The following is a 24,221-nucleotide window of genomic DNA, read 5'->3' on the forward strand; positions in this document are numbered from 1 at the left end:
TTTCTGTTTCGTGCTGATGTATTTATTTATTTAATCATTATTTAACCAGGCAAGTCATTAAGAATAAATTCTTACAACAGTGGTCTGACAAAAGGCATGGGGGTAGAGCAAATGTTAGCATACCAACACCTAAACTAACATGTTGAACATGGTAAACATTATACCTGCTAAACATCAGCATGTGCATACATACATTAGCATTTAGCTCAATGCATCACTGTACCTAAGAGCAGCCTCGCAGAGCTGATAACATGGCTGTAGACTCTTAGTCTTGTTGCTTGATAAATGACTTAAACAATGAATAGATTGTAAAGAATGCTGATTATTAATTCTCTATTGATTGACTGATTATTAAGCCTTCCAGCACTAGCTATGTTCGTGTAAGTATATATATATATATGCAGTGTGTATATATATAGCCTCCACAAAATGAAGATTTGCTGCCTAATTGTAGACATAAATCAACATATTTGTTGTTTTATTCATAAAAATAAATATTAGCAGCTCTTCCAAATCTTTTGGCAGCAACTCACTGAGCTCAGTCTCACTGGCAAGAGGCTGGCTGACCCCCGGCAGCCGGCCATCAGCCGACCGTTGATACCAACAGGAACAAGATCACAGTTTACTACTGGGGAAGTCTGAACACTGTTTATAAACCGAAATGTAATAATAGCTCATTTGGTTACATGGTTGCTAACAACAGCTAAGACGGGATACAGTCACAAAAAGTCATTTACCAAAATAAAACTCCAGATTACAATATGAGGTGATGGGAGGAGAAAGCTACAGCACAGAGTTAAATATAGAATAATCCATATGAAGTCGCTGACTGGGGGAAAAGGATGGAGAAACACAGAGGAGCATGCAGCCAAATTTAAATGAGAACGTGTGAAACAGGAAACGAGTGTTTAGGATGAATAACAGAACAACTTCCTGTCTGAGATACACACAGAGAGAGAGAGAGAGAGAGAGAGAGAGAGAGAGAGAGAGAGAGAGAGAGAGAGAGAGAGAGAGAGAGAGAGAGAGAGAGAGAGAGAGAGAGATCAATTTATTTTTAGATTTTTCTTATAAATGCAAAACTGGAATGTCAGAAAACAAAAACACACAGAGAGTGTGCAGCCATCAGTACCCTCTTTTACACCCTCTCAGTCCTCTTCAGTCATCCCTCACCCCAACATCTGTCTTTAAGTATCAAACACTCCTGTAGGCTGAAAGAAGGCTATAAAGGGTTTGTAGTCGTTCTTTACAGAGAACAGCAGCTGTGTTTAGTTTGGATTCTGACACTTAATAAAGGATTCAATGGCGACAAATTTTCATAGTGGAGAAAAGCTTCAAAACATCTAGAAAAGGGTTGGCAAGCCCAAGGTGATATCTCTTGGGGTTTTTTTCAACCAATAGTCGACCAAAAACTCAAAGATATTTAATTTACTATCACATGAGACAAAGAAAAGCAGCTAATCTTCATAATTGAGAAGCTGGAATTGGAAAAAATTCTCATTTTTTGCTTTGAAAACTATTACTAATCTATCAATTATCAAAATAGTTGCAGATTTATTATCTGTCTAATCAACTGATCTTTTCAGATGTCAAAATATAAGCATTCAACAGCACTTTAATGATTCAATTTCAACATGTAGTTAGGACCTTCTTCACAAATACAGTCATTTATACACTGTTTAAGCGACAATATGTAATCTAGACGTTCAAAACCATTCAACCTCTAACTAAACTTAGCCCAGTTTATCATCGACATTAAGACAACTTTTAACCTGCGAATCATCAAATCAGTGCTGAAACTATCAATCAAAAAATCAACGAAAAAATCAACGAATATTTTAATAATCGATTATGGTCATTTATCAAGAGAAAAATACCGAACACTTCACGGTTTCAGCCTCTCAAATCAGTGAGAATTTGCTGCTTTTCCTTTTATTTATCTCTTATTAATTTTAAGGTTTGTACTATTGGTGTCCTTTTATGCTCTGGGTTTGTGAAAGACATTTATCACTATTTTTAATCCATCAATTAACCGAGGAAATAATCAACAGATTAATCCATAATGAAAATAATCATTAGTTGCAGTACTATACAAAAACAAAATAGTAAAAAAATTAGCTGCACCTCATTCCACTTTTATATCAATGCATGTGTAATAATAATAATGATATAACATATAATAGCATAACAGTCACAGGGGCCATTATGCTGCATTGAGTACTTTTACTTATACGTGAAGGATATCTGTAACAATACTGTACAATCACAAGTCTTTTTTGTTACAACAACAACTACAACAGAGTGATGCGTCTTCTCTCTTAAAAAAATCAGCTGATCGCGTCATGTCAACTTTGGGAGTGGCAGCATTCTACCAGTTCACATTCAATTATCATGTTAATTGTTTTGAATCAGAGCCTTCTGTACTTGGATCAAGTAGCTCATGAAAAATAAGGTGTGCCATATTTAGTACAGCTATTATTACAGTGTGTCAGATGAATGTTTAATAAATATTTTTTTTACTATGTATCCTGAGCATCGTAGGCGAAAAAAATATTTTTTGCAATGAATTGTTCTATATTCTATATAATGTTCTATATTCTATATAATGTTCTATATTCTATATAATGTTCTATATGATCTCATTATCAGGTCGCAGTTTATCAGAGTATCGAATCAGACTCAGTATCAATAGTAAATGTCTTTGATCGAGCCTGCTTACAATAATTTAATAATAATAATAATCAAAGAGTCTGGATTATTTCGAAAAATATAACACTCAAAAGGAACAGTCATGCTGCATAATGATGATATTTGAAGTACATTCTGCTGATAATACTTCTATACTTTTACTTAAGGAGGGCATTGATTGAAGGACGTTTACTTGTAAAGAAGAAGTTTTACATTATGGTGTTGCTATTTTTACTTAAGTAAAGACTCTGAATACTTTTTCCACCCAATCAGCAGATTAATCCATAATGACAATAATCATTATTTGCAGTCCTATACAAAAACATAGTTAAAAATTAACTCCACCACAACCAACTACAACTCTAAAATCTTTTCTTTCTTTTACTGTATATTACTGCATGAGTAATAATAAAATTGATATAATAGTACAACAGTCACAGGGGCCATTTTGCTGCATTGAATACTTTTACATTTAATACTTAAAGGCAGGGTTGACGATGTTATCCAGTATACACTATTTGTTATATTGGTTGAAATGGTTTTTACACCCCGACAGCAATCGATTACTTATGAGCTCTGAAAAAGGACCGAAAAAGAGCCGTCATCTGTAGCTGCTGTAATCCTGTAAAAACGTCTACCAATCACTGCCTCGCGGTCCGCTTGGAAAGAACCAATCAGATGCCTCCCTGCCCGTACTCTACCCTTGGCGTGTACCAGCCTGAACTCAAAGCGCGTCGCCGCCGCAAGTTTGCTGGAGAACGGAAGAGGAAACTCAGCCAAAAGTAGCACTGCCGCGGTTACTTGTCATGAGGTAGCGTTGTTGAGTTGTGGTCCTCTCTCCGCTCTGTGTCTGTGATGTAGTTACGATGCGGAGCTGCTCGTGCATGTGTGTGGGGGGGCGTTGCCTTGGAAGGAGCCGCGAGGGGAGGGGGTGGGTTTAGACGGAGCTCCTGAGGCGAAGCTACTTTCAAATTATGCTAGCTTTCCAACATCGTCAACCCTATCTTTAAAATACATTTTCCTAATTACATATTTTTACTGAAGTAACATTTTTAGTATTTTTACAGTGTGGTATTAGTACTTTTACTTAAGTAAAGGATCTGGGTTACTTCCTCCCACACTCTTTCAATAAAGCATAAAAAATGTGATGATTTTCTGCTTTTCTCTGTTTTATTTCATCGTCAATCAAATGTCTGAAAGAAGACGTCCCACTGACTGTCTACTCTGACTGAAACCAGACTCAGAGGTCACGACTGTACGAATGAAACCACACATACAGTCTGTTTCCTGCAACCTGAACACAGCAAACACACTTCATCTCACTGACAGTGATCAACGCTCACTGAAAACAGACGTAAACAGTATGGATGTATGGACACAGAGCCTGTTCACATCCCTGTTATACTTTAGTAAACAGCAGGATGACACTGGAAGATCAAAGTAGAAGCCGAACAAAGGCTCTCGTACTTATATCCTTACGTGCACTGCACAATTATGAAACAGAGGTGCAATAATTACATAATTACAGTGAGAACATTTACTCCAATGCTGTACTTGTACTTAAGTATTTCTGTTATACCTCTACTCCACTACATTTCAGAAGGAAACATTGCAAGAACATCTTTGTATCCTAAATATCTACTTGTTAAAGTGAGGTTTGCTCATAGGAGATTATTCAACTTGTCATAAATCGCTCGTTTCAGCCTGATTAATGCATCTGTTCATGTTCCTGTTCATCAATTAATTGTTTTAATCATTTTTCAAGCATAAAACTGCCAGATTTTCGTTGGTTCCAGCTTCCAAGCTTTTCTTTGTCATAGTCTCATATATGATCATAAATTGAGTACATTTGGGGTTTAGTCACTTATTCAAGCAATTTGAAGACATCAACTTGGGCTTTTAATTGGCATTTTTGACAATTTTATAGACTAAAAAATTAATTAAATAATTAAGAAAATAATCCACAGATCAATCAATAATGTAAATAATCATTAGTTGCAGCCCTAGGTGTTTTATGGGATCAAAAACAATTTGGAAATATAAATACAATGCCAGCGACATGTTCATAGAATATTTACAGCAAGAAAAAACCTGAGTCAGTGTTCATGAGCACCTGAATATTGTTTTACAGACTTCAAAAAAATTGTGATCCTGTTCTTAAACAAATGAGTTTGTTCAGGCGGTTCACCTGACAGCTGGAGTTGGTGACTTCAAGAATTTTAAATTAAAAACAGATAAGATAAAAAAAAATATATAATGCATTAAGCTGCCCACCAGTGTGTAACGTAGTTAGAATTAACACCATTTCAAGCAGCTAAAAAAATAAATTCTGCTTACACTTCTGTGTATCAGTGATAATTATCTAATAATGTAATATATACAGTATCCTTACTCGGATACCATGACCTGGATGACTGAGAACCTTCACAAAGATATACACAGTAACACTGATAGGAGCCATTCTGCTGTATAACAAGTACTTTGATGCTTTAAGTACATTTTAATGATGATATTTCTGTATTTTTACATAAGTAGGAGTCTGGTCTTTTACTGATAATAGAGTATTTTTAGAATCCCAGGACTTCTTCTACCACTGGTAATTATATGAGACAATAATCGGTAGATTAAATAATAAAAACAAACTTGTCAGTGTGTCTGAATTACACAGATAATCTAGAAAACATCCAGATTTAGTGGTGGAAGAAGTATTCAAATCATTTACAGTAAAAGTAAAAAAGTAAAAGTAGCAATACCACAATGTAACCACATTATACTCCATTGCAAGTAAAAGTCCTGCATTCAAAAAGTGAAAAATACTTTTTTATTTTTTAGTAGTATTAGGAACAAAAATGTAACGTATCAAAAGTACTCATTATGCTGCAGAGTGACCCCTGTCATTGTCATATAACTATAGGCTATTATGGGATCATTATTACCAATGCATTAACATTTAAACAGTACTTTTAATGTTGTAGTTGTTCAAGGTTTTTAACTATTTTATACACCGTTGGGCAGCTCATTCTCATCTTTCATAAGCTGATTTTGTGTGTAAATTCTTGTGAAACTTAACTATAGTGCAATATTTCCCTCTGAAATGCAGTAGTGGAGGAAGTGTTGAGATCATTTACTAACTTAAAGTAAAAGTACTAATACCACACTGTAAAAACACTCCATTACAAGTAAAAGTCATGCGTGGAAAATGTTACTTAAGTAAAAGTATGTAAGTATGGTCAACAAAATGTGTTTTAAAGTATAAAGTGACTGCTATTCTATATATCATATCATTAGATTTAATAATTTAAATGAAAAGCAGCAAATCCTCACATTTGGTAAGCTGGAACCATGAAATATATTTGCATGAAAAAGTATTATATTGTCTATCAATTGACTAATTGATGAATCGACTAATCGTTTCAGCTCTTCTATACTGTTGGGTAACAAAATATCATACTTTTTAAGTATATTTTGTGTCCAAAATCTTAATTTGTGACTGTCAGATAAATGTAGTGAAGTAAAAAGTACCACATTGCCCTAAGACATGTAGTAGAGTAGAAGTAGAAAATTGTATAAAATGAAAAGATAAATTAACAACATTAAAACTTGCTCATACAAAACACTTGCACACAGACAACCTGGACTGCAGCGATAAAAAGTAAAAGTACTAATACCACACTGTGAAAAACACTCCATTACAAGTAAAAGTCACACATGGAAAATGTTACTGAAGTATGTAAGTATGGTCAACAAAATGGGTTTTAAAGTATTAAGTGACTGCTATACTATATGTTATATCATTAGATTTAATAATAAAATGAAAAGCAGCAAATCCTCACATTTGGGAAGCTGGAACCATGAAATATATTTGCATGACAAATTATTAGTCAATTGACTAATTGATTAATCGACTAATCGTTTCAGCTCTTCTATCCTGTTGGATAACAAAATATCATAATTTTTAAGTTCTCTGTATATTTTGTGTCCAAAATCTTCACTACATTTATCTGACAGTCACAAATTAAGTAAAAAAGTACAACATGCCCTCAGACATGTAGTAGAGTAGAAGTAGTAAGTTGTACAAGTAGCTACTTCAAAGTTGTACTCAATGACAGTAAAGTTAGTTGGTACAGTAGTAGATTAGATGTACTTCCACCACTGTCAAGCTTCATGACTTATCTTGTAGATGATGATCTAAATCACTTTAAATATCTACTGTACTCTTAAAGTATAAGATGAAAGTAAGCAACATTATTGAATCGCCATGTGACATTGAACTTAACTTGTTTGTCCTGTTTAGTTGTTCCTGCTCGGTTTGACACGGAGGACTGACTGACAGTAGTCAAACTCTCACAAACTAACAACACCAGCAGTAAACTATCACATTTAGCAGTACAACACGCAGTATTAACAGCGGTACTGTGAGTGGTTTAGTTACTCACCGTCATGTTTATCCGCAGTTTGTGTGTCTCTCTGCTACCAAACTGTCAAACTTGTCCAAACTTTTCTGAAAACACTCCAACATTCCTGCTTCCGCTTCCTGAAACCAGCAGGAGGAGAGGGGGGCGTGTCCTCGGAGGGCTGCAGCCGGGAAACAGCGACACCTGTCGGGCTGAGTCAGCACACACAGGACGGTCAGAATACAGGTGGATGGACAGACAGGGGTGGATGTGATAAACATCTACTTCATGGGTTTATGTTTTTTTTTTTGTTTTTTTACATTTATCCTTTGATATTGCAATATATTGTTATTAATTGTTTTTTATTTGTTTGTTTGTTTTATTGTTTGTTTTATTGAACAAACAAACAAACAAGATAAGTCATAAAGCTTGACAGTGGTGGAAGTACATTTAATCTACTACTGTACTAACTAATGTTACTGTCATTAAGTACAACTTTGAAGTAGCTACTTGTACTTAAGGCTACTTGAGTCTTTTCATTTTATACAACTTTCTACTTCTACTCTACTACTATATGTCTGAGGGCAAAGTGGTACTTTTGACTTCACTACATTTATCTGACATTCACAAATTAAGATTTTTGGACACAAAATACAACTTAAAAAGTATGATATTTAATTACCCAACAGTATAAAAGAGTTGAAACGATTAGTCGATTAATCAATTAGTCAATTGATAGACAATATAATACTTTTTCATGCAAATATATTTCATGTTTCCAGCTTCCCAAATGTGAGGATTTGCTGCTTTTCATTTAAATGATTAAATCTAATGATATGATATATAGTATAGCAGTCACTTAATGCTTTAAAACACATTTTATTGACCATGCTTACATACTTTTTGACACAACAAACATTAATTACTTCTTTATTGTTTTCTTCCATTTACATGCTTGTTCTTTTTAAATATCTATATATTGTAATTTGCTTAATGAATTGTATATATGTATATATATATATGTTTTTGTTTTTTTTTGTTCTTTTTTCTATTTGTATTTATTATTGAATTGACGCTTTGGCAATATTGTTCACCTGACAGTCATGCCAATAAAGCAAATTTAATTGAATGTGAAACAAAGCTGTTGTGTCTGAGGAAACACTGAAGCTGCAGCAGAAACAGTGAAGCTACACAGTGGTGGAAAATAATAATATAAGTAATAATAAGTACATTTACTAAACTACTGTACTTGCACTATAAAATAGAGAGGTAGGCCTACTTGTACTTTTCTACTCATGCCACCTCATCTTACAGATTAAGGTCAAAATATGTTTTTCCTTCTCCTTCAAAGGTCTTTTTATTAATTGTCAATAATCAATAGAACAGTCACTATGCAGGAAAAGTTAATTTTAGTTTTTCTGAACAACACTCACCCGTGACACAACACATCGATCAATCATACCTGACAACATCATACACAGACAGCCACAGCTGGCCACAAAGGACCTAACTGATTCTCAATCATGAATACATAAAATTCAAACTGTAGAGAATACAACACAGGGAGAGTATCCACAAATAAGTCATGAAATAATAATAAGAAGAAGAGGAAAAAAAAAATTTAAATATATATATACATATATACATACCTACATATAGACACACATACACATATTCGCATATACACACATATATATATATACATACATATACATATATATACACACGTGGACAAAATTGTTGGTACCCTTTCGTTAAAGAAAGAAAAACCCACAATGGTCACTGAAATAACTTGAAACTGACAAAAGTAATAATAAATATAAACTTACTGAAAATTAACAAATGAAAATCAGACATTGCTTTTGAATTGTGGTTCAACAGAATCATTTAAAAAAACAAACTAATGAAACTGGCCTGGACACTTTCTTTAACGGAAGGGTACCAACAATTTTGACCACGTCTGTATACATATATGTATATATATATATATATATACATACACATACATACATACACACAAATACATACACACAAATACATACCTACACACATACATATATATAAAAATAGAAGAAAAAATAATAATAATAACAATAATAATGATAATAATGAATAAATAAATAAAATACAATTTAAAAAAGGAAAAAGAAGATACTACTACTGGCTACTCAGAGATTACTGTAGTGGGTTTCTCAAAAAATGACAAAAAGGGGCCCCATACTTTGTCAAATTTTCTCTCTGTTCTGGTGGTATAACGGATTTTCTCTAAATTCATACAGGACATAATGTCTCTGATCTAACGTTAAATATGTTTTTAAATGTTATTTATTGTTGTATTATTCCAAAACACTGACATGGTGTATAATTGATTGTGAGCAGGCCTTGGTGACTTAGGAGTCCTCTGGACTGCCTCTAACTTCTCTCAAACTTATAGGAGCTCCCTTTAGTGAATCACTCTTAGACCAAAAACTTAGGAGTCCTAAAGTTGACACTGGCCTTATTTTCAGAAGTTTCTCCTAACTCAGCCAGTTGGAAGCTACTTGTGTTTTGTTAGCAGTTCCACCACATTTCCTCTCTAATATCTAATATTTCATATAGAAATTACCAAAATGAATATACATTTGTGTAGCAGATATTTCTTCCTTCTTCTTTCCTTCCCTCATTAATCATCTCTTGTGGACTTTTGCAGGGAGTTGCAGTTTGAGAATTATTTTATATACAGTTAGGTAGTTTAGTCCAGTGGTGAAAGAACACCACCAAAATCTGTTACTGTAATACCCAAACCACCTAAATGCAACCCCACATGCACCCAAATAAAACATTTACATCCAATGAAACATTTGATTCTGTATGAAAGAAAGAAAGAAAGAAAACGTGTGCGTTGAGTGACCTGACCTTCTACCTGCCGTACCTTCATTTAACCACCAGATGGAAACCAAACACCATTAAACTGATGATCATCTTTACTGAGATGCTCTACTGCTGATGGATCTGTGATGATACAACAGCCGATCAGACACACTGATCAAAATGTTTAAGTGTAAACTAATTAATTTTTATGATGACATTAAAAGGTGTTCTTGGATTTCTCAGAAAAATATACTTCCACTATTTCAGGTTATTCAAGAAAGTTAAATTGGCCTAAAGATTATGGATGGACTGAACTTTTAAACCACTCAAGGAAGTTGATTTGTGTATTGATGTTCTGTCATTACACACATTTTTTTACATTTAATGTCGGAAAGAGACAACTTATTTTATAGTTACTGGATTATAATGATATTGTTTATTAAAATGCTTCTAAAACCAATCTCCTTCTTATCAGTGGGTCTGCAGATTCTTATTAAGTTGTTCTTTTCTTCATTGGTATATTATTAGTAATCGTTATTAGTTAAAACAATTCATTGTCCTTTATACTTTTCGGCTCCTTTCAATTGTAATAATTCACCTGCACATAATTGTTTTCTTCATATATAAACATGTTTTATTCTCTTACCTTAAAACAAATTGCACATATTTCCAGTAACTCTATCACTGCATGCTTCTTGGTCATTTTTCTTATGAGAGTGTCTGTCCTAAGGTCTCTTTTGTGTTTGTTATCAAGTTCATTGTTTTATTTGTTCCGACGCAGCATTGTTGTGTTGTTTTGTGTTTGTTTGTTCATGTGAGTGTTTGTTTTGAGACTCCCTTAAGGGGTTTAATAACACTTTACTTCTGCTGTATAAACACACAGTTGTAATAATATAAAATATGTCTTCATAGGAGAAGTTACTCTACATGAAAAACACGGAGTAATTGAATGATTTGACTGCAAATGCAAATTATCAAAAAGTTAAAATGTTAATATAAGACACTGTTTTTGCTGTCTGAGACATACTACCGTGTGTTTGTGTGTGTGTGTTGAATTTTCATTGGTTGCTTCGTTCTATGTATGAATAGGGTAATCTGACCTTCTCCCCCCCCCCCCCCCCCACCACACACACACACACATACACACAGCTTGCAGTATAGAATAATAGTTCTTATTCAAGAGCGAGTTGCTCTGCTGTTCGTTCACTTTGCTTTAAATAACAAATGAAAAACATTTCTCTCCCCTGAGTTATTGTCACCTCACTGCTGTTTATTTTAAATTTCAAACTCATCCTCATTTCTGTTTCTGTTTCCTGATAAAGGTCTGTAATAATATAATAATTTCTGGATGTTTTAATCCGTTGAAATTGTAAACATTCAAAGCCACTTACAGCTTTGGTTTGCTTGAAAACCATCAAATCAAACCGTGACCTCTGTGTGACCTGTTTCGGGTATCTGTGCTTTTATTCTTGACATTATAAAGTACTTCAACTAGAGAAAAGCGTAATAGAAGTTATAAAAGTGTATTATCATTACATGTTGTACTTAGAATTCAGAGAGATTCCGTTTTATATTCATTAATCATGAACTGAACAGCAGAGAGACAGATAGATTGACTCTGTGTTAACCATTAGCTGTCAGAGATGCACACTGATGGGACAGACACACGGAGTCCTCTAAAGTTCCCTGGTAACCTCCTAGCAACCGGTTTACCGTCACCATAGCAACCTCTTCACTGGAGAACAGTCCGGTCCAAAGTCCGCAGCTTCTTTCCGATTGGTCTGACTCGGATGGTTGGGACCATAGACTGATGAGATAAGCTCCTCCTTCTGCCATTTTCTGCTGACTGTTTTAAAACATGCAGTCGATGTGGCTAAAAGGCTATATGCCAACGATTAAACAAATCTAAGGTTACAGAGATAGTTCGTACGACGTGTTTTCCCACCATGTTGTCAGGAAAAGGTCTTTATAGAATAGGAAAGTTACAGAAATGTTTGGACTCACCCCCTCATGTTAGTGTCTTAGCATGCTAACATTTAATTAGCACTAAATAAAGTACAGCTGAGGCTGATTTGAATATCATTATTAGTTGTCATTCTTTTTGCAGGTATTGGGTCACAAAACCAAAGTGTAAATGTCCCTGTGCAAAAAGTTAAGGGAATACCAAAGTAGGAACATGAATGTGTGTACCAAGTTCTGTGGCAATCCGTGAGATAGTTGTCAAGACATTTCACACAAAACCTCACGGTGGCACTAGATTAAAATTATGACCTGATGGTGGCGCTAGAGGAAAAGTCGTTGAAAGACCATCAAAGGTATAACAATTCATCCTGAGGGGAACACAAATGTCTGAACCAATTTCCATGTCAATTTATCCAATAGTAGTCAATTTCACAAATAAACAAAATTACCAACCTGCTGTTGACGCTAAACGACAGGAGATCACCAAAATCATTACGATTCATCCTCTGGAAAACATGAAACATCTGTACTACATCTCATGAAAAGCCATTCAATTATTTTTGAGATCTGGACCAAAGTGGTGGATGGACCAACCTAGCTAGGGCCGGCTTAAGGCCTATAGGGCAGCACATTCTGGGGGGGCGGTGGTCGCCCTCTAAAAAAAGAAAAAAGCCAGTGGGTGTCCTTCCTCATTTTCAGCATTGAGGTAAAAAATTAACAAATAAAGAAAGAAAGAAAGAAGGAAAGAAATACACTTTTCACCCCTTTAAAGTGGCAGTAGGCAGTATATTTTTGGCATCATTGGGCAAAAATTCCATAATAACCTTTCAGAATATTGTGATTCAAGTGTTCTGAGAGAAAACTAGACTTCTTGCAGATGCCGTTAGGAGCACTGGAGGACACAGAGGCACATGTTTTTTTTCAGGTTACCTGTTTCATGTACTACTGTCACGATATAGCAACCGTTTTATAAAAATAACTTTTTTGAATCATATTTTCTCTAATCTTGCCTTCTTCAGCTTTAACTCTTGTTATAATAAATACAGTTATTTATGAAAATAAAAATATAAATTTTTGTCTTAAAACCATTGCGATGTCTGATGTGTGTTGCGGTGCCACCAGCGGCAGGGCATCCGAATTTCACCTAGGGCACCAAAAGGGCTATAGAGCCGGCCCTGAACATAGCCATCCCTAAAGCTATTCCACTTGCATGGCTAAAACCTTCAATCTAACCAACAAGCTTCACAGGTGTGACACAGCATCAGTCAGTGAGATAACTGGTTGGGCTATAGGGGGTAAGGTTGTGTGCAGGTAAAGGTGAGAAGAAACACATATGGACAGGGAGACTGACTTTGACACAACACCTGAACCTGCACCAGTCAGTTAGGACAGACGATCATTTGGACCCCATCTCGGACGAACATCATCATCCCTCTAAAGGGACAAAACATCTGGATCAAAATTTTTATTTGATGAAAATACAAAAACAGAACCATCAAACTGTTGAAGGTTATGATCTAAACACATATTTGTGTATCTGAGAACATGTTAAAGTGGGATCATCAGACCAGTGCATCAATACCCAGAAGCCCCAGCATCTTGTCCAGTCGCCCTGCTCTCACAGTCCGAGTCTAAAAATGTTGATTTTCTTGACGATCATTCGGACCCCATCTCTACCTGGTTATTAGCATGTAATCTATAATTGGATATTTTATCCGGATCATAAAGAACTCACTTTAATACAGGCACCCAGAATGCATTGCAATGAGAATGCTATACTGGATCAGTGAGACCACATCTGGATGTGGTCCGGGGGTGATATCCTATATTTTCATCATCATCATCATCTTCTTCTTCTTCTTCTTCTACAACAATAACGATACACCTTGACACACACAGATATGTTATAATTATCACACACCTTTCATGATGAGTATGATGTTTGTGTGTGCGCATGCGTGGTTGCATGTGGCGACAGATGGTCAACTTTCCTCACAAAGAGAGAGAGAGAGAGAGAGAGAGAGAGAGAGAGAGAGAGAAAGAGAGAGAGAGACTTGGCTGATACTAATGGAAGATTTGTCACGTGATCCCCGGGGCCGTTTTAATGACGTATGTACCATATGGCGCGTGCCGGGAGGGCGTGGCCTCGATATGCTAATTACCCCCTCTGTGTGTGTGTGTGTGTGTGTGTGTGTGTGTGTGTGTGTGTGTGTGTGTGTGTGTGTGTGTGTGTGTGTGTGTGTGTGTGTGTGTGTGTGTGTGTGCGTGTGTGTGTGTGTGTCTGATGCTGAGTATAAAAGCAGCATCCTCCCACACACACACCTCAGAACGCTCAGAGCAGATCACGCACAGTCACGCCGGACTCACGCACATAGAGCGCGCGGGATGCGTGCGATCTGATGACCAGCGGCTTGTTACAACAGGTAGGTTTCTTTTTTTCTCTTTTACAGATTATTAACTAATATCTGATTGATAAATTCCTCCTCTGATTGGTTCTTGGGATGTCTGTGCAGTCTAACCTTCAGGATGATAAATCTGATTCATTATTTATGCTCCCAAATGAATCCAGGCTATTAACTCTAATTCAAATCAGAGAGTTTTTAACAGTGATGCACTGATTTAGTAATTCGTCTCATTTGTATCAAATCAATTAGCATGCGTAAAGCCTATAAAAGTAGTAAAACTAAGATTCCTTATTTTATTTATTTATTTTTAATTAAATTTTTTGTTTCCATATTATTATTTTTCCATATTCCTATAATTATATTCGTTGTTTCGTTTCTACCTCTTTCTCTGGAATTAAAAAAAGCGCATTTTTTTGTCCTTTATTCAGTTTATTTGTTATATTTAGTTTCTTCGTGTCCGTTCACTTCCACCTGTCTCACCCCCGCCTGTCTACCGATCTGTTAAATAAACGGGGCCAGAATAATTATTATCATAATTAGAACAATAATTATTTAAAAGCTCCTTCTTCCAGCCTGACGGTGAATCGTTGCGTTTTACATAATTAAATTTCACGCTTATAAATAAAACAAAAACGGATTTTTCTAACGGACTTCATTTTGACGTCTTTTAAACAGATACAAATTAATTTCAGTGATCAAAGCTGCATAATAGAACACGTTATTAATTATTAAAGTGACGGCTTTTTTGCAACAGTTTTCGGATTATTCTAAAAAATAAATAAATAAATAAAACTAAAGGTCGTATGTTTTAAAGCCGTCCGCGTCAAATTTGTAGTCTAAATGAAAAGCAACTGAAAGTTAATTAAAGTTGCAAGTTGAAAAGTATAGTATAGTATAGTTGAAAGTTATTTGATAGTTGCAGCTTCACGTTGACAGAATGTCCCCGTCTTATTTATTTAGCCTATGCATTCGTTTATTTCTATGTAGCCATTATGTTCTATGCATATTTAATTTTTCCTGCACAGACACACAAGAATAATCGCACTTGAATTGCTTATTTAATTATTAAGATTTAAACTATTCTTATAGGCTGTTGTTAGATTCCGATTTGAATCAGATTGAGAACTTGCTGCATTTAAAAAAACAAATCAGTTTAAAAAATAGCTTATATATTTTTCAAGTTAACAAATCACAGCAGCTCAATTAGCCTAAATGTTTATTATTATTATTATTATGATTATTATTATTGTTGTTGTGTTTAATTTTATTCCAAAGAAAATAAAAGTGAGAACATCATCAATCCTCCCCGATTCTGTTCAACACATAGAAATGAACCAAATAGATCTATATAGAATATAGAGTCTGATCTCATGGGAATACATCTTTCCATTATTAAATAAACATAGAAATGTGTGGTTTATCTGGTAAATCATGATACTGTAAAATTAAATCAGACTAATTTTAATCCCAAGGCAAAAGAAATAGTTTGGAGCAAAAAACATTTGCAAAAATGTAAATTAATGTTACACAAAACCATCAGGATGTGATATAGAAATGATCATGTGAAAATAAGTGTCCCCCTGTTCCTCAAAATGTGGTGGTTATTTATAACTTTTATTACAACATTTATTAAAACCTTGATAACAGCTCTGAGAATATATTGTATATTATAACCAGGCCTCTAATAGGCAGTTTAATTATTTTCTATTATTAAGCTTTCTTCTACATAGATTAAGTGTGATAATGAGTTTTTAATTGTTTTCTAATGAACTGATTTATTGTGTTTTCTTTAGTCTCAAACACAGAATCAGCATCATCATGACCAGGTCAGTGCAGGAGGAGCAGGAGTCAGTGGAGTCGGAGGAGCAGCAGGAGCTTCAGAGCGCCTCAGAAGCAGGAGAGGAAGAGGAGGACAGCCTCGACCACCTGGAGGACGAAGAGGAGGTGGATGATGATGAGGAGGAAGAGGAGGAGGAGGACGGCGAGAATAAACCTAAGAGGCGAGGGCCGAAGAAGAAGAAGATGACGAAGGCTCGTATTCAGAGGTAAGGAGATTGATATCTTTTAAAAACTAATATGTTCAGCTAAAATGTACAAAAAATGTAAAGTTTGTCCTGAGGTTGGCACTACAGGAAAGGTTACGCGGTCATGAAAATGTACAGGGCTCATCCTCTGAGGAGCAGGATTGTGAAGAGTAGATTTTATGGAAATCTGACTCGTATACTTGTTCAGACACCCTGGACCAAAGTGTTGGACGGACAAACATCATCATCCCTCTAAAGGGACAAAACATCTAGACTGAAATGTTACTGAGCAGGTGGCAAAATCATTGTTATTTGATGAAAATACAAAAACAGAACCATCAAACTGTTGAAGGTTATGATCTAAAAACCTATTTTTGTATCTGAGAACATATTAAAGTGGGATCATCAGACCAGTGCATCATTACCCAGAAGCCCCAGCATCTTGTCCAATCGCCCTTTCCTTGAATCTCAGTCTGCCTTGTTTCCCAAAAGCATCTTAAGGCTAAGATGATCGTAAAATCCGTCTTATGTACCCTCTTAAGCTTAAGACGCGTTTCCCAAAAGTATCATGAAGTCACGCTAAGAATTTAAGCATAGATTAACAAGTAGCTCCTACCCACTCATAGGTAACCTAACCAAAAACTACAAAATGGTTTCGAGGTTTTGTTCATTTTAAAGTCCATACTTTTACTTGAACACTGATGTTCTGTCTTAGAATATTTAAAATGAGTCATGTTTGACTCAATAAGAAAATATAACTAAACTAACACACACATATATTAATCAACAATTGATTTGTGCAACTGATCTGTCGTCATCGTCCTCATTTAGGAAGCTTCGTATTCATACCGAACAATTCCGAGTATAAAACATTTATTTGTGTCATTTACAACAGTTGTGGTTTGTGATTCATGTATTTTTAATATATAGCATGGCTTACAGATATGTAAAGTTACTTTAAACTGTATTCAGTATCATTTTCAGCACCACAGACAGCGGACGTTAACAGTGTGCACAAGCTCTCACAGCAAAACATCAGTTTACAATTTAAAGTCCATTAACCCAGCAGTGTTTATCTAATAGCACGTGTACACCAGCCCGGTTTTTAGCCGCACTCGGGTTTGACGGAATAGCGTCATATAGTTCAAGTGTATTTTCTTCTGTTCTATGTGAGTGACTAAATTAATCATATTGTACATTGAGCTGTGGTTGCTGCCAAAATGCCTGTAAGCAAGCATGCTAACTACTTACGCTGCATTCACGCCAGATCCAGCCGTGCGGCGAAGTCCTCCCATTCATTTTGAATGGAGGTAGTGTGTTTGAGTGGGTGTCGTAAAAAAATGACTGCATGTAAAATTTCTCACAAGTGCAGTTCTTGGATGCTGATTATCACTACCAGGAAGTTACATATAGGATAATTGGTAACAAAACTAACAATCTGCTTTGTGTTTCTGCAGGTTTAAGGTCCGTCGGATGAAAGCTAACGCCCGGGAGAGGAACCGCATGCACGGGCTGAACGACGCTCTGGAGAGTCTGCGGAAAATCGTCCCTTGTTACTCCAAAACCCAGAAACTGTCCAAGATCGAGACGCTCCGCCTCGCTAAGAACTACATCTGGGCCCTGAGCGAGGTTCTGCGCTCCGGCAAGGCACCCGACCTGATGAGCTTCGTCCAGGCACTCTGCAAAGGTCAGTGTCACCTTACAGCAACAGATTGGACCGGGTTGTTCAAGACCCAGAGTCAGTCTGGAGCCTGATCTCTGGTTATATGAAATATAATAAACACTGCAATGCTTGATTATACTGTATGTATTGACTGATTATTGTCTCTCTGCTCTCAGGTCTGTCTCAGCCGACCACTAACCTGGTGGCGGGCTGCCTGCAGCTGAATCCTCGGACTTTCCTGCCGGAGCAGACACCCGACCTGCCGGTTCACCTTCCCCCCGCCGGTGCTGCCACCTATCCCGGACACTACTCCTACCAGAGCCCTGGGCTGACGGCTGGCCTGCCCAGCCCGCCCTACGGCACCATGGAGCCTTCCCATATCTTCCACCAGGTCAAAGGTCAGCCCTACGGCCCGCTGGAGCCCTTCTTTGATGGCGTCCTGGTGTCAGACGCCCCAGCATTTGACCCGCCCCTCAGCCCGCCGCTCAGCATCAACGGGAACTTCTCATCCTACAAGCATGAGACCGTCACAGCTGCCGAGTACGACAAGAGTTTCTCCTTCAGCGTACACTACGGAGGAGGAGGAGCTGGGGGACATCCTGCCATCTACGGTGGTGCGGGGTCCAACCCGCGATGCGGTGAAATGCAGGTGGACGGGCTGATGGGCTTTGATGGACACTCGCATCACGAGCGGATGATGAACGCCCAGCTGAACGCCATCTTCCACGACTCCTGAGGAAGAGGAGGACGAAGGACTGAGAGACTGATGAAGACAGAGAGACGAACAGAAAGACAGTTATATGGAGACAGTTCTGTGCATGTCTATCATTTCATAGCTGTCTTTACTTCTATCTATTCTTCTTTCTGTCTGCGTCAGGCTCTACGACTCCTCCTCATCACGAGGGCGGTGACGTCGATGACGATGACAAAGTCACGTTGATGATGTAACCTTCTTTGTAGCGCTTCATCCTGCAGGAGACGCTCTCTGAATGTCTCGTTATTATCCATATTATCACTTAAAAATAATCAATAATCAATAAGCAATAATCTGGAGGAAACTATGCAATTTTGTTCAAACCTGAGCGACGCTCAGCTGATAATTCCAAATGTTGAAAGAATAAAGATTTCTCTATTTTTGGGTCTGTGTGTAAGGCGGCTTTGAGCGGGAACTGGGCCGGTGTTTGGCCGAAATGTTCATGTTGTTCATGTGGTTTTTACTTTTTGCTTTTTATAACGTTCCTGTAGCGTTCTGTTAACATTTCATGTGACTCTTGTTCATATTTTATAAGATAGATGTTTATAAAGGCCTTTCATTAAAAGGAATTCAGTGTGATTCATCTGAGAGACTCTGTTCATCAGCAACAACACAACAAAACAACAAATCACCTCCGTTCAGTCCAGTTTACTGTAGCTGTAACCAGGTTAGTTCAGTCCAGTTTACTGTAGCTGTAACCAGGTTAGTTCAGTCCAGTTTACTGTAGCTGTAACCAGGTTAGTTCAGTCCAGTTTGGTCAAGTTCACATCAGTCAAATTCAACTCTATTAAAAATGTTTAAATAACACATTTAAGCATTAAGCATTTTAATTGCCCAAGCAATCAACGATCTGACTGTTGGACGATCAGAGGAATTTCTGGTATAGCTTATAGATGAAATGATTAGTAGATTAGTCCATTGACAGAAAATGAACCTAGGTACCACTTTAACTCTGCCTATTTAGCATTTATAAGTAAACATTGAATAAATAGTTATATAACACACTGTAATGTTGCATGTAGCTATACGATTTTATTAACGTCATTTGTCAACAACTCTAACTCCTCCTGTGGGCACCCGTCCATGGACATTCCTCTATAAACATAATGAATGACAATATAGTAAAACACAGTTGTACTAATATAAAATATACCTTCACAGGAGAAGTTATAATTGTGGACAAATACTTTATACTAATAAACACTTAAAATGTCCTCATGCCTCCAACTACATGTTGGAAATCACTTATTAGATGTTTATATAGTGATTATAGGGGGTTAAAATAAAGTCTTACTGAATTAACAACTATTTTGATAACCGATTAGTCATATAACTAGATTTTTTAACCAACAATGCCCAAATTTCACTGGTTCCAGCCTTTCATATATGAATATTAGCTGGTTTTCTTTGTCTTCTATAATGGTAAACTGAATATCTTTGGTTTTTAGACTGTTGATCGGACAAAGTGAGGAATTTAAAGACTTTACCTTGTATTCTGGGAAATTGGGTAATTTTTCTATATTTTCAGAACAATTAATCCAGAAAATAATGATAATGATAATCACAACAATCATTAGTTGCAACCCTTTCATACTGTTTTAGTTTTCCACGATCCAATTTACAACAGGGCTGCTGTCAAAAGATCCACTATAAACTGTAGTGAGCTTATTTTAATAATATTGGAGAACCAGCTCACAAACCTACAGACGTCCTTAAAAGATTCACACCATCAGCTAAAATGAGATTGAAGGTTGAAGTCTTGGAGATACAAGGTTTCCATTTAACAGAAGTGTTTTTTAAAGTGGATTTTAGGCTCCAAGTATTGATACACACATGAGGAGAAAACACATATCTCCTTACAGAGAAAACCCTGTTAACACGTTAACAACATTATCACACAGACTGAAGGACAAAACCAGGATCACTGTGTGTGTGTGTGTGTGTGTGTGTGTGTGTGCGCGCGTGTGTGTGTGTGTATGAAGGGCACAGATGTTCGTTCTGCAGGCAAGATTTTAATTTATGAAAATGATCTCGTTTATGCATGAGAGCCCCCCTCCGTACACACTGCTGTCCTGCTGTGTGTGTGTGTGTGTGTGTGTGTGTGTGTGTGTGTGTGTGTGTGTGTGTGTGTGTGTGCGTGTGTGTGCGTGCGTGTGCGTGTGCGTGTGTGTGTGTGTGTGTGTGTGTGTGTGTAAGTCAACAGGGACAATATGGTGGCCATATCCCACCATTTAGCCTTCCTGTTAAAGTAGAATAATAATGAGAGAAAGTCAGACTGCAGCATAACGATTCATCATTTTCAAATGGAACAGAAACTATTTCATTAACACCTACGAGATATCTGGATGTTATTTATTAACAATGCTGAGAAAAGTTCCTTTAAATACACTTACTGTACAGATACAAATATTGAGATCAGGAAAAAATTAAAAGGAAAATTGTTGGAAAAACCTGAGCTGTTTTTATTCTTTATTGGAGAAAGTTATTAATATAAACGCGATATGGACATTTTTAATTCATAATACAGTTACTGCAGTAGCAGCCGTAGTATTAGCAGTATCAATAGTAGTATTAGCAGTAGTCTTTGTGATAGAGGTTTTGTGTTTCAGTCTGTTGGCTGATCATAACACTGATTAATGCAGCTTAAACTCAGCCATCTGTCATCAACACACAAACTCATAATATGGTGTTTATATCGCAGCCAGGGAACATCCTTCTCTCTGATTGGTTAGAATGTGCCTTTTAAAATCATATACAGTAGGATGACAGTGTGTCTGTAGTAGACTTTATAGTATGGGTTTATAGGCAGGGAAAAAAGGGGGGTTGGTATTTGTAAAAATCGCATGCTGAACATGAGCCCAAAAAAGTTTTTTAGCTTCCTGGTTTTTGTCAAGGCCTACGGAAGGAGGCTGGGACACGGGTGGACACGGGTCTTGGGGTATGGGGTACAACACATGCACAGTGTAACTGAAGCTGCAGTCGTGCTAGGCGATTGGCTCAATTTCGGTGAGTGCAGACCAGATTTTACTACGCCTGTGTGGTACCCCAAAGATATGCCGCGTTCATGAAGCGTGACCCAGCCGCTTTCAATAGGCCTTGGTTTTCGTCCATTCGAGACTTCCTTTGGCCAAGCCGGCTGACTTCCTGTTGGCTCCACGTACAAATGAATGGGATAAAATAATTTAATCACACGGCTCTTTTAGACATCCCAAATGTTACTGGACCAAATGGATCAAATTCTGACAATATGAAGAGTCATTACAGGATGTTTGTGACGAAAATATTCACTGTTTTACAGTCGCCCCTTTTCCAATGATTTTTAGACTATGGGAAAATGCTTTTTGGACCAGTGTGCGTCATGTGATGATCCCGGAAGTTGCAATAACAAGTGTGGCCACTTTGCCAAAATCGCCTCACAGCCAAGCGCTGATTCTAGGAGCTTGAAACAGCCCATGTAGGATCACATCATTCAAAGTAGAAGGAGCCGATTGAGAAAATAAGAACCTTTAAGAATTTAAAAGACGTTGACTAAACAGTTTTTGTCTTTAATGAAATAAAACTACCAACACAATCTCAGACAGAAAGCAGCAACAGTCACACATAGGCCTACTGACTAAGCTGGCAACCCTCAATCTAACCTGGCAACTTGCTGCATATTTTTATACTTTTAGCCTACTTAAGTAGGATTTTGAATGCAGGACTTTTACTTGTAACAGAGTAGCCTATTTTTACACTGTGGTATTGGTACTTTTACCTAAATAAAAGATCTGCAGACTACTTATTCCACTGATTATAAATGTTTTGTATGAAAACAGACAAAATACGCGCAGGAACCTAACTAGTAACTTAAGTAGGCTACAGTAAAAATATAAAGTAGCATAAAATGGACATACTTAAGTAAAGTAAGCCTACAAGTAGGTAAGAGGTAAAGTTGAGGATTTTCATATGATGTGGAAACCTTTCATACATTTTATGAATGGCCTGACTGTAGATCCCTGTGATCAGATAAGGATTGGTGCTACCACCGACACTCCAAGGTAGCTTGTAATTTGTATCATTGCTGGTGCAGGATGATTGTGAATAGGGAGATAGAATAGGATGATGACTGAATTGTACACTGATTTCTTTTTTTTTTTTAATTGATTATATGTATATGTGTTTTTGTATGTGTATGTACTGCGTGTGCGTATATCTGTATGTATGCATATATGTATACAGTATATATATGTATATATAAATAGATTTTATTTTATTTTATTGTTTTTTCTTTTTACTTATTCATCTATTTTTTTGTGTATAATATGTTTTTCCTGTATCTATATTGGCTTACTTTATATTAATATTAGGTCTGTTAAGTTTCTTTGTACCAAGAATGTTATTATTGGGGACGTTTGTGAATGTTTGTTCTGTTGTTTCAAATGAACAAAAAAACAATAAATATAATATTGAAAAAAAAAAAAAACAGCCTCGATCATAAACTGATGGAGAGTTCAGGCTCCTGTGTGCGCACTCCCGCTTGGATGAACGCGGGAGCGCGCACCCCCGTTGATTAGCAGACACCGGTGGATCCGCCGCGTGCACGAGGAGCTGTGAGTCCGTTAATCCGAGCTGCTCCCCGTCTCCATAGCGACGACGACACCCCGGAAATACAACACAGCCCGTCAGTGGTGATCAGCTTATTATACCGTGTGTTTATCTGAAGAGGAACAATAAACTCACAGCCGAGTTTGTTTGTTTGTTTGTTTGTTTGTTGAGTCGGTAAACATGTCGGAGCCTGAGGAGGAGCTCCAGGGAGAGCAGAGAGACAGCATGAAGAAGAAGAAGAAGAAGAAGAAAGAAAAACCAAGCGCCAAGAAGAAGAAGGAGAAGAAGGAGGAGAAGGAGGAGAAGGAGGAGAAGGAGGAGAAGGAGAAGCGGGAAGAAAAGGAAGAAGAGCAGGTGGAGGAGGAGAAGGAGGAAGAGGAGCACAGGTGAGGGTTCCTTCAGTTTAGAGCTCTCTGATTGGTTCATACAACAAACTGATGAATCAGACCAAAGAAATCCATCAATTCACTTAAAGGTCCCATCTCGTGCTCATTTTCAGGTTCATGTTTGTGTTTTGTGTTTCTACTAGAACATGTTTACATGCTGTAATGTTCTAAAAACACATTATTTTCCTCATACTGTCAGCGTGAATACGCCTGTATTTACCCTCTGTCTGAAACGCTCCGTTTTAGCGCATTTTGACGGAATTGCAATAGAATTGCGTTGCTAGGCAACAGATTGGGTCCATGTTTACTTCCTGTCAGCTGATGACATTCACATACACTGCAACCAAGCCCCCAGGAAGTGCGCCGGTCGACGATCCGGACTTTCGTAGTGGCCAAACGGCGGTACTGCAACTTCCGTGTCAGTCACGTGATGACGTTGGGCCCAAAAATACTTTTTCCCATAGACTTACATTGGGAAAGAGACGTCTGTAACTCATCGGATCATTTTTTTTTA

General features: G+C 37.0%; 3 protein-coding genes across 5 annotated transcripts in view; 2 read left to right on the plus strand and 1 right to left on the minus strand.

Moving 5' to 3' along the window:
* Positions 1-7,252, minus strand: part of itprid2 (ITPR interacting domain containing 2) — a 44,461-nt gene extending 37,209 nt beyond the window's left edge. For all 3 annotated transcript variants that reach the window (XM_074658595.1, XM_074658594.1, XM_074658593.1), the window contains exon 1: positions 7,122-7,252. The gene's annotated coding sequence lies outside the window, so the exon portion shown is untranslated. The remainder of the gene's footprint in view (positions 1-7,121) is intronic.
* A 6,906-nt stretch (positions 7,253-14,158) lies between these two features.
* neurod1 (neuronal differentiation 1) lies at positions 14,159-19,316 on the plus strand. The gene is made up of 4 exons (XM_074658600.1): positions 14,159-14,314; positions 16,090-16,341; positions 17,778-18,007; positions 18,160-19,316. The coding sequence occupies exons 2-4, from the start codon at positions 16,115-16,117 to the stop codon at positions 18,717-18,719; spliced, it is 1,017 nt and encodes a 338-aa protein (XP_074514701.1). The 5' UTR covers positions 14,159-14,314; positions 16,090-16,114; the 3' UTR covers positions 18,720-19,316.
* Positions 19,317-23,276: 3,960 nt separating this feature from the next.
* cerkl (CERK like autophagy regulator) overlaps positions 23,277-24,221 on the plus strand; it is a 33,965-nt gene continuing 33,020 nt past the window's right edge. Inside the window, exon 1 of the mRNA XM_074658598.1 lies at positions 23,277-23,707. Within this exon, the coding sequence (XP_074514699.1) occupies positions 23,502-23,707 (206 nt within the window). The 5' untranslated portion in view covers positions 23,277-23,501. The remainder of the gene's footprint in view (positions 23,708-24,221) is intronic.

This window comes from Sebastes fasciatus, chromosome 14 (assembly GCF_043250625.1).
Source record: "Sebastes fasciatus isolate fSebFas1 chromosome 14, fSebFas1.pri, whole genome shotgun sequence".
NCBI lineage: Eukaryota > Metazoa > Chordata > Actinopteri > Perciformes > Sebastidae > Sebastes > Sebastes fasciatus.

Bases quoted from the DNA above. Each gene is read 5' to 3' on its own strand.
- neurod1 (XM_074658600.1), top strand. From the start codon at position 16,115: ATGACCAGGTCAGTGCAGGAGGAGCAGGAGTCAGTGGAGTCGGAGGAG. The intron at 16,342-17,777 runs GTAAGGAGATTG...GTGTTTCTGCAG, and splicing joins ACGAAGGCTCGTATTCAGAG to GTTTAAGGTCCGTCGGATGA. The intron at 18,008-18,159 runs GTCAGTGTCACC...CTCTGCTCTCAG, and splicing joins CGTCCAGGCACTCTGCAAAG to GTCTGTCTCAGCCGACCACT.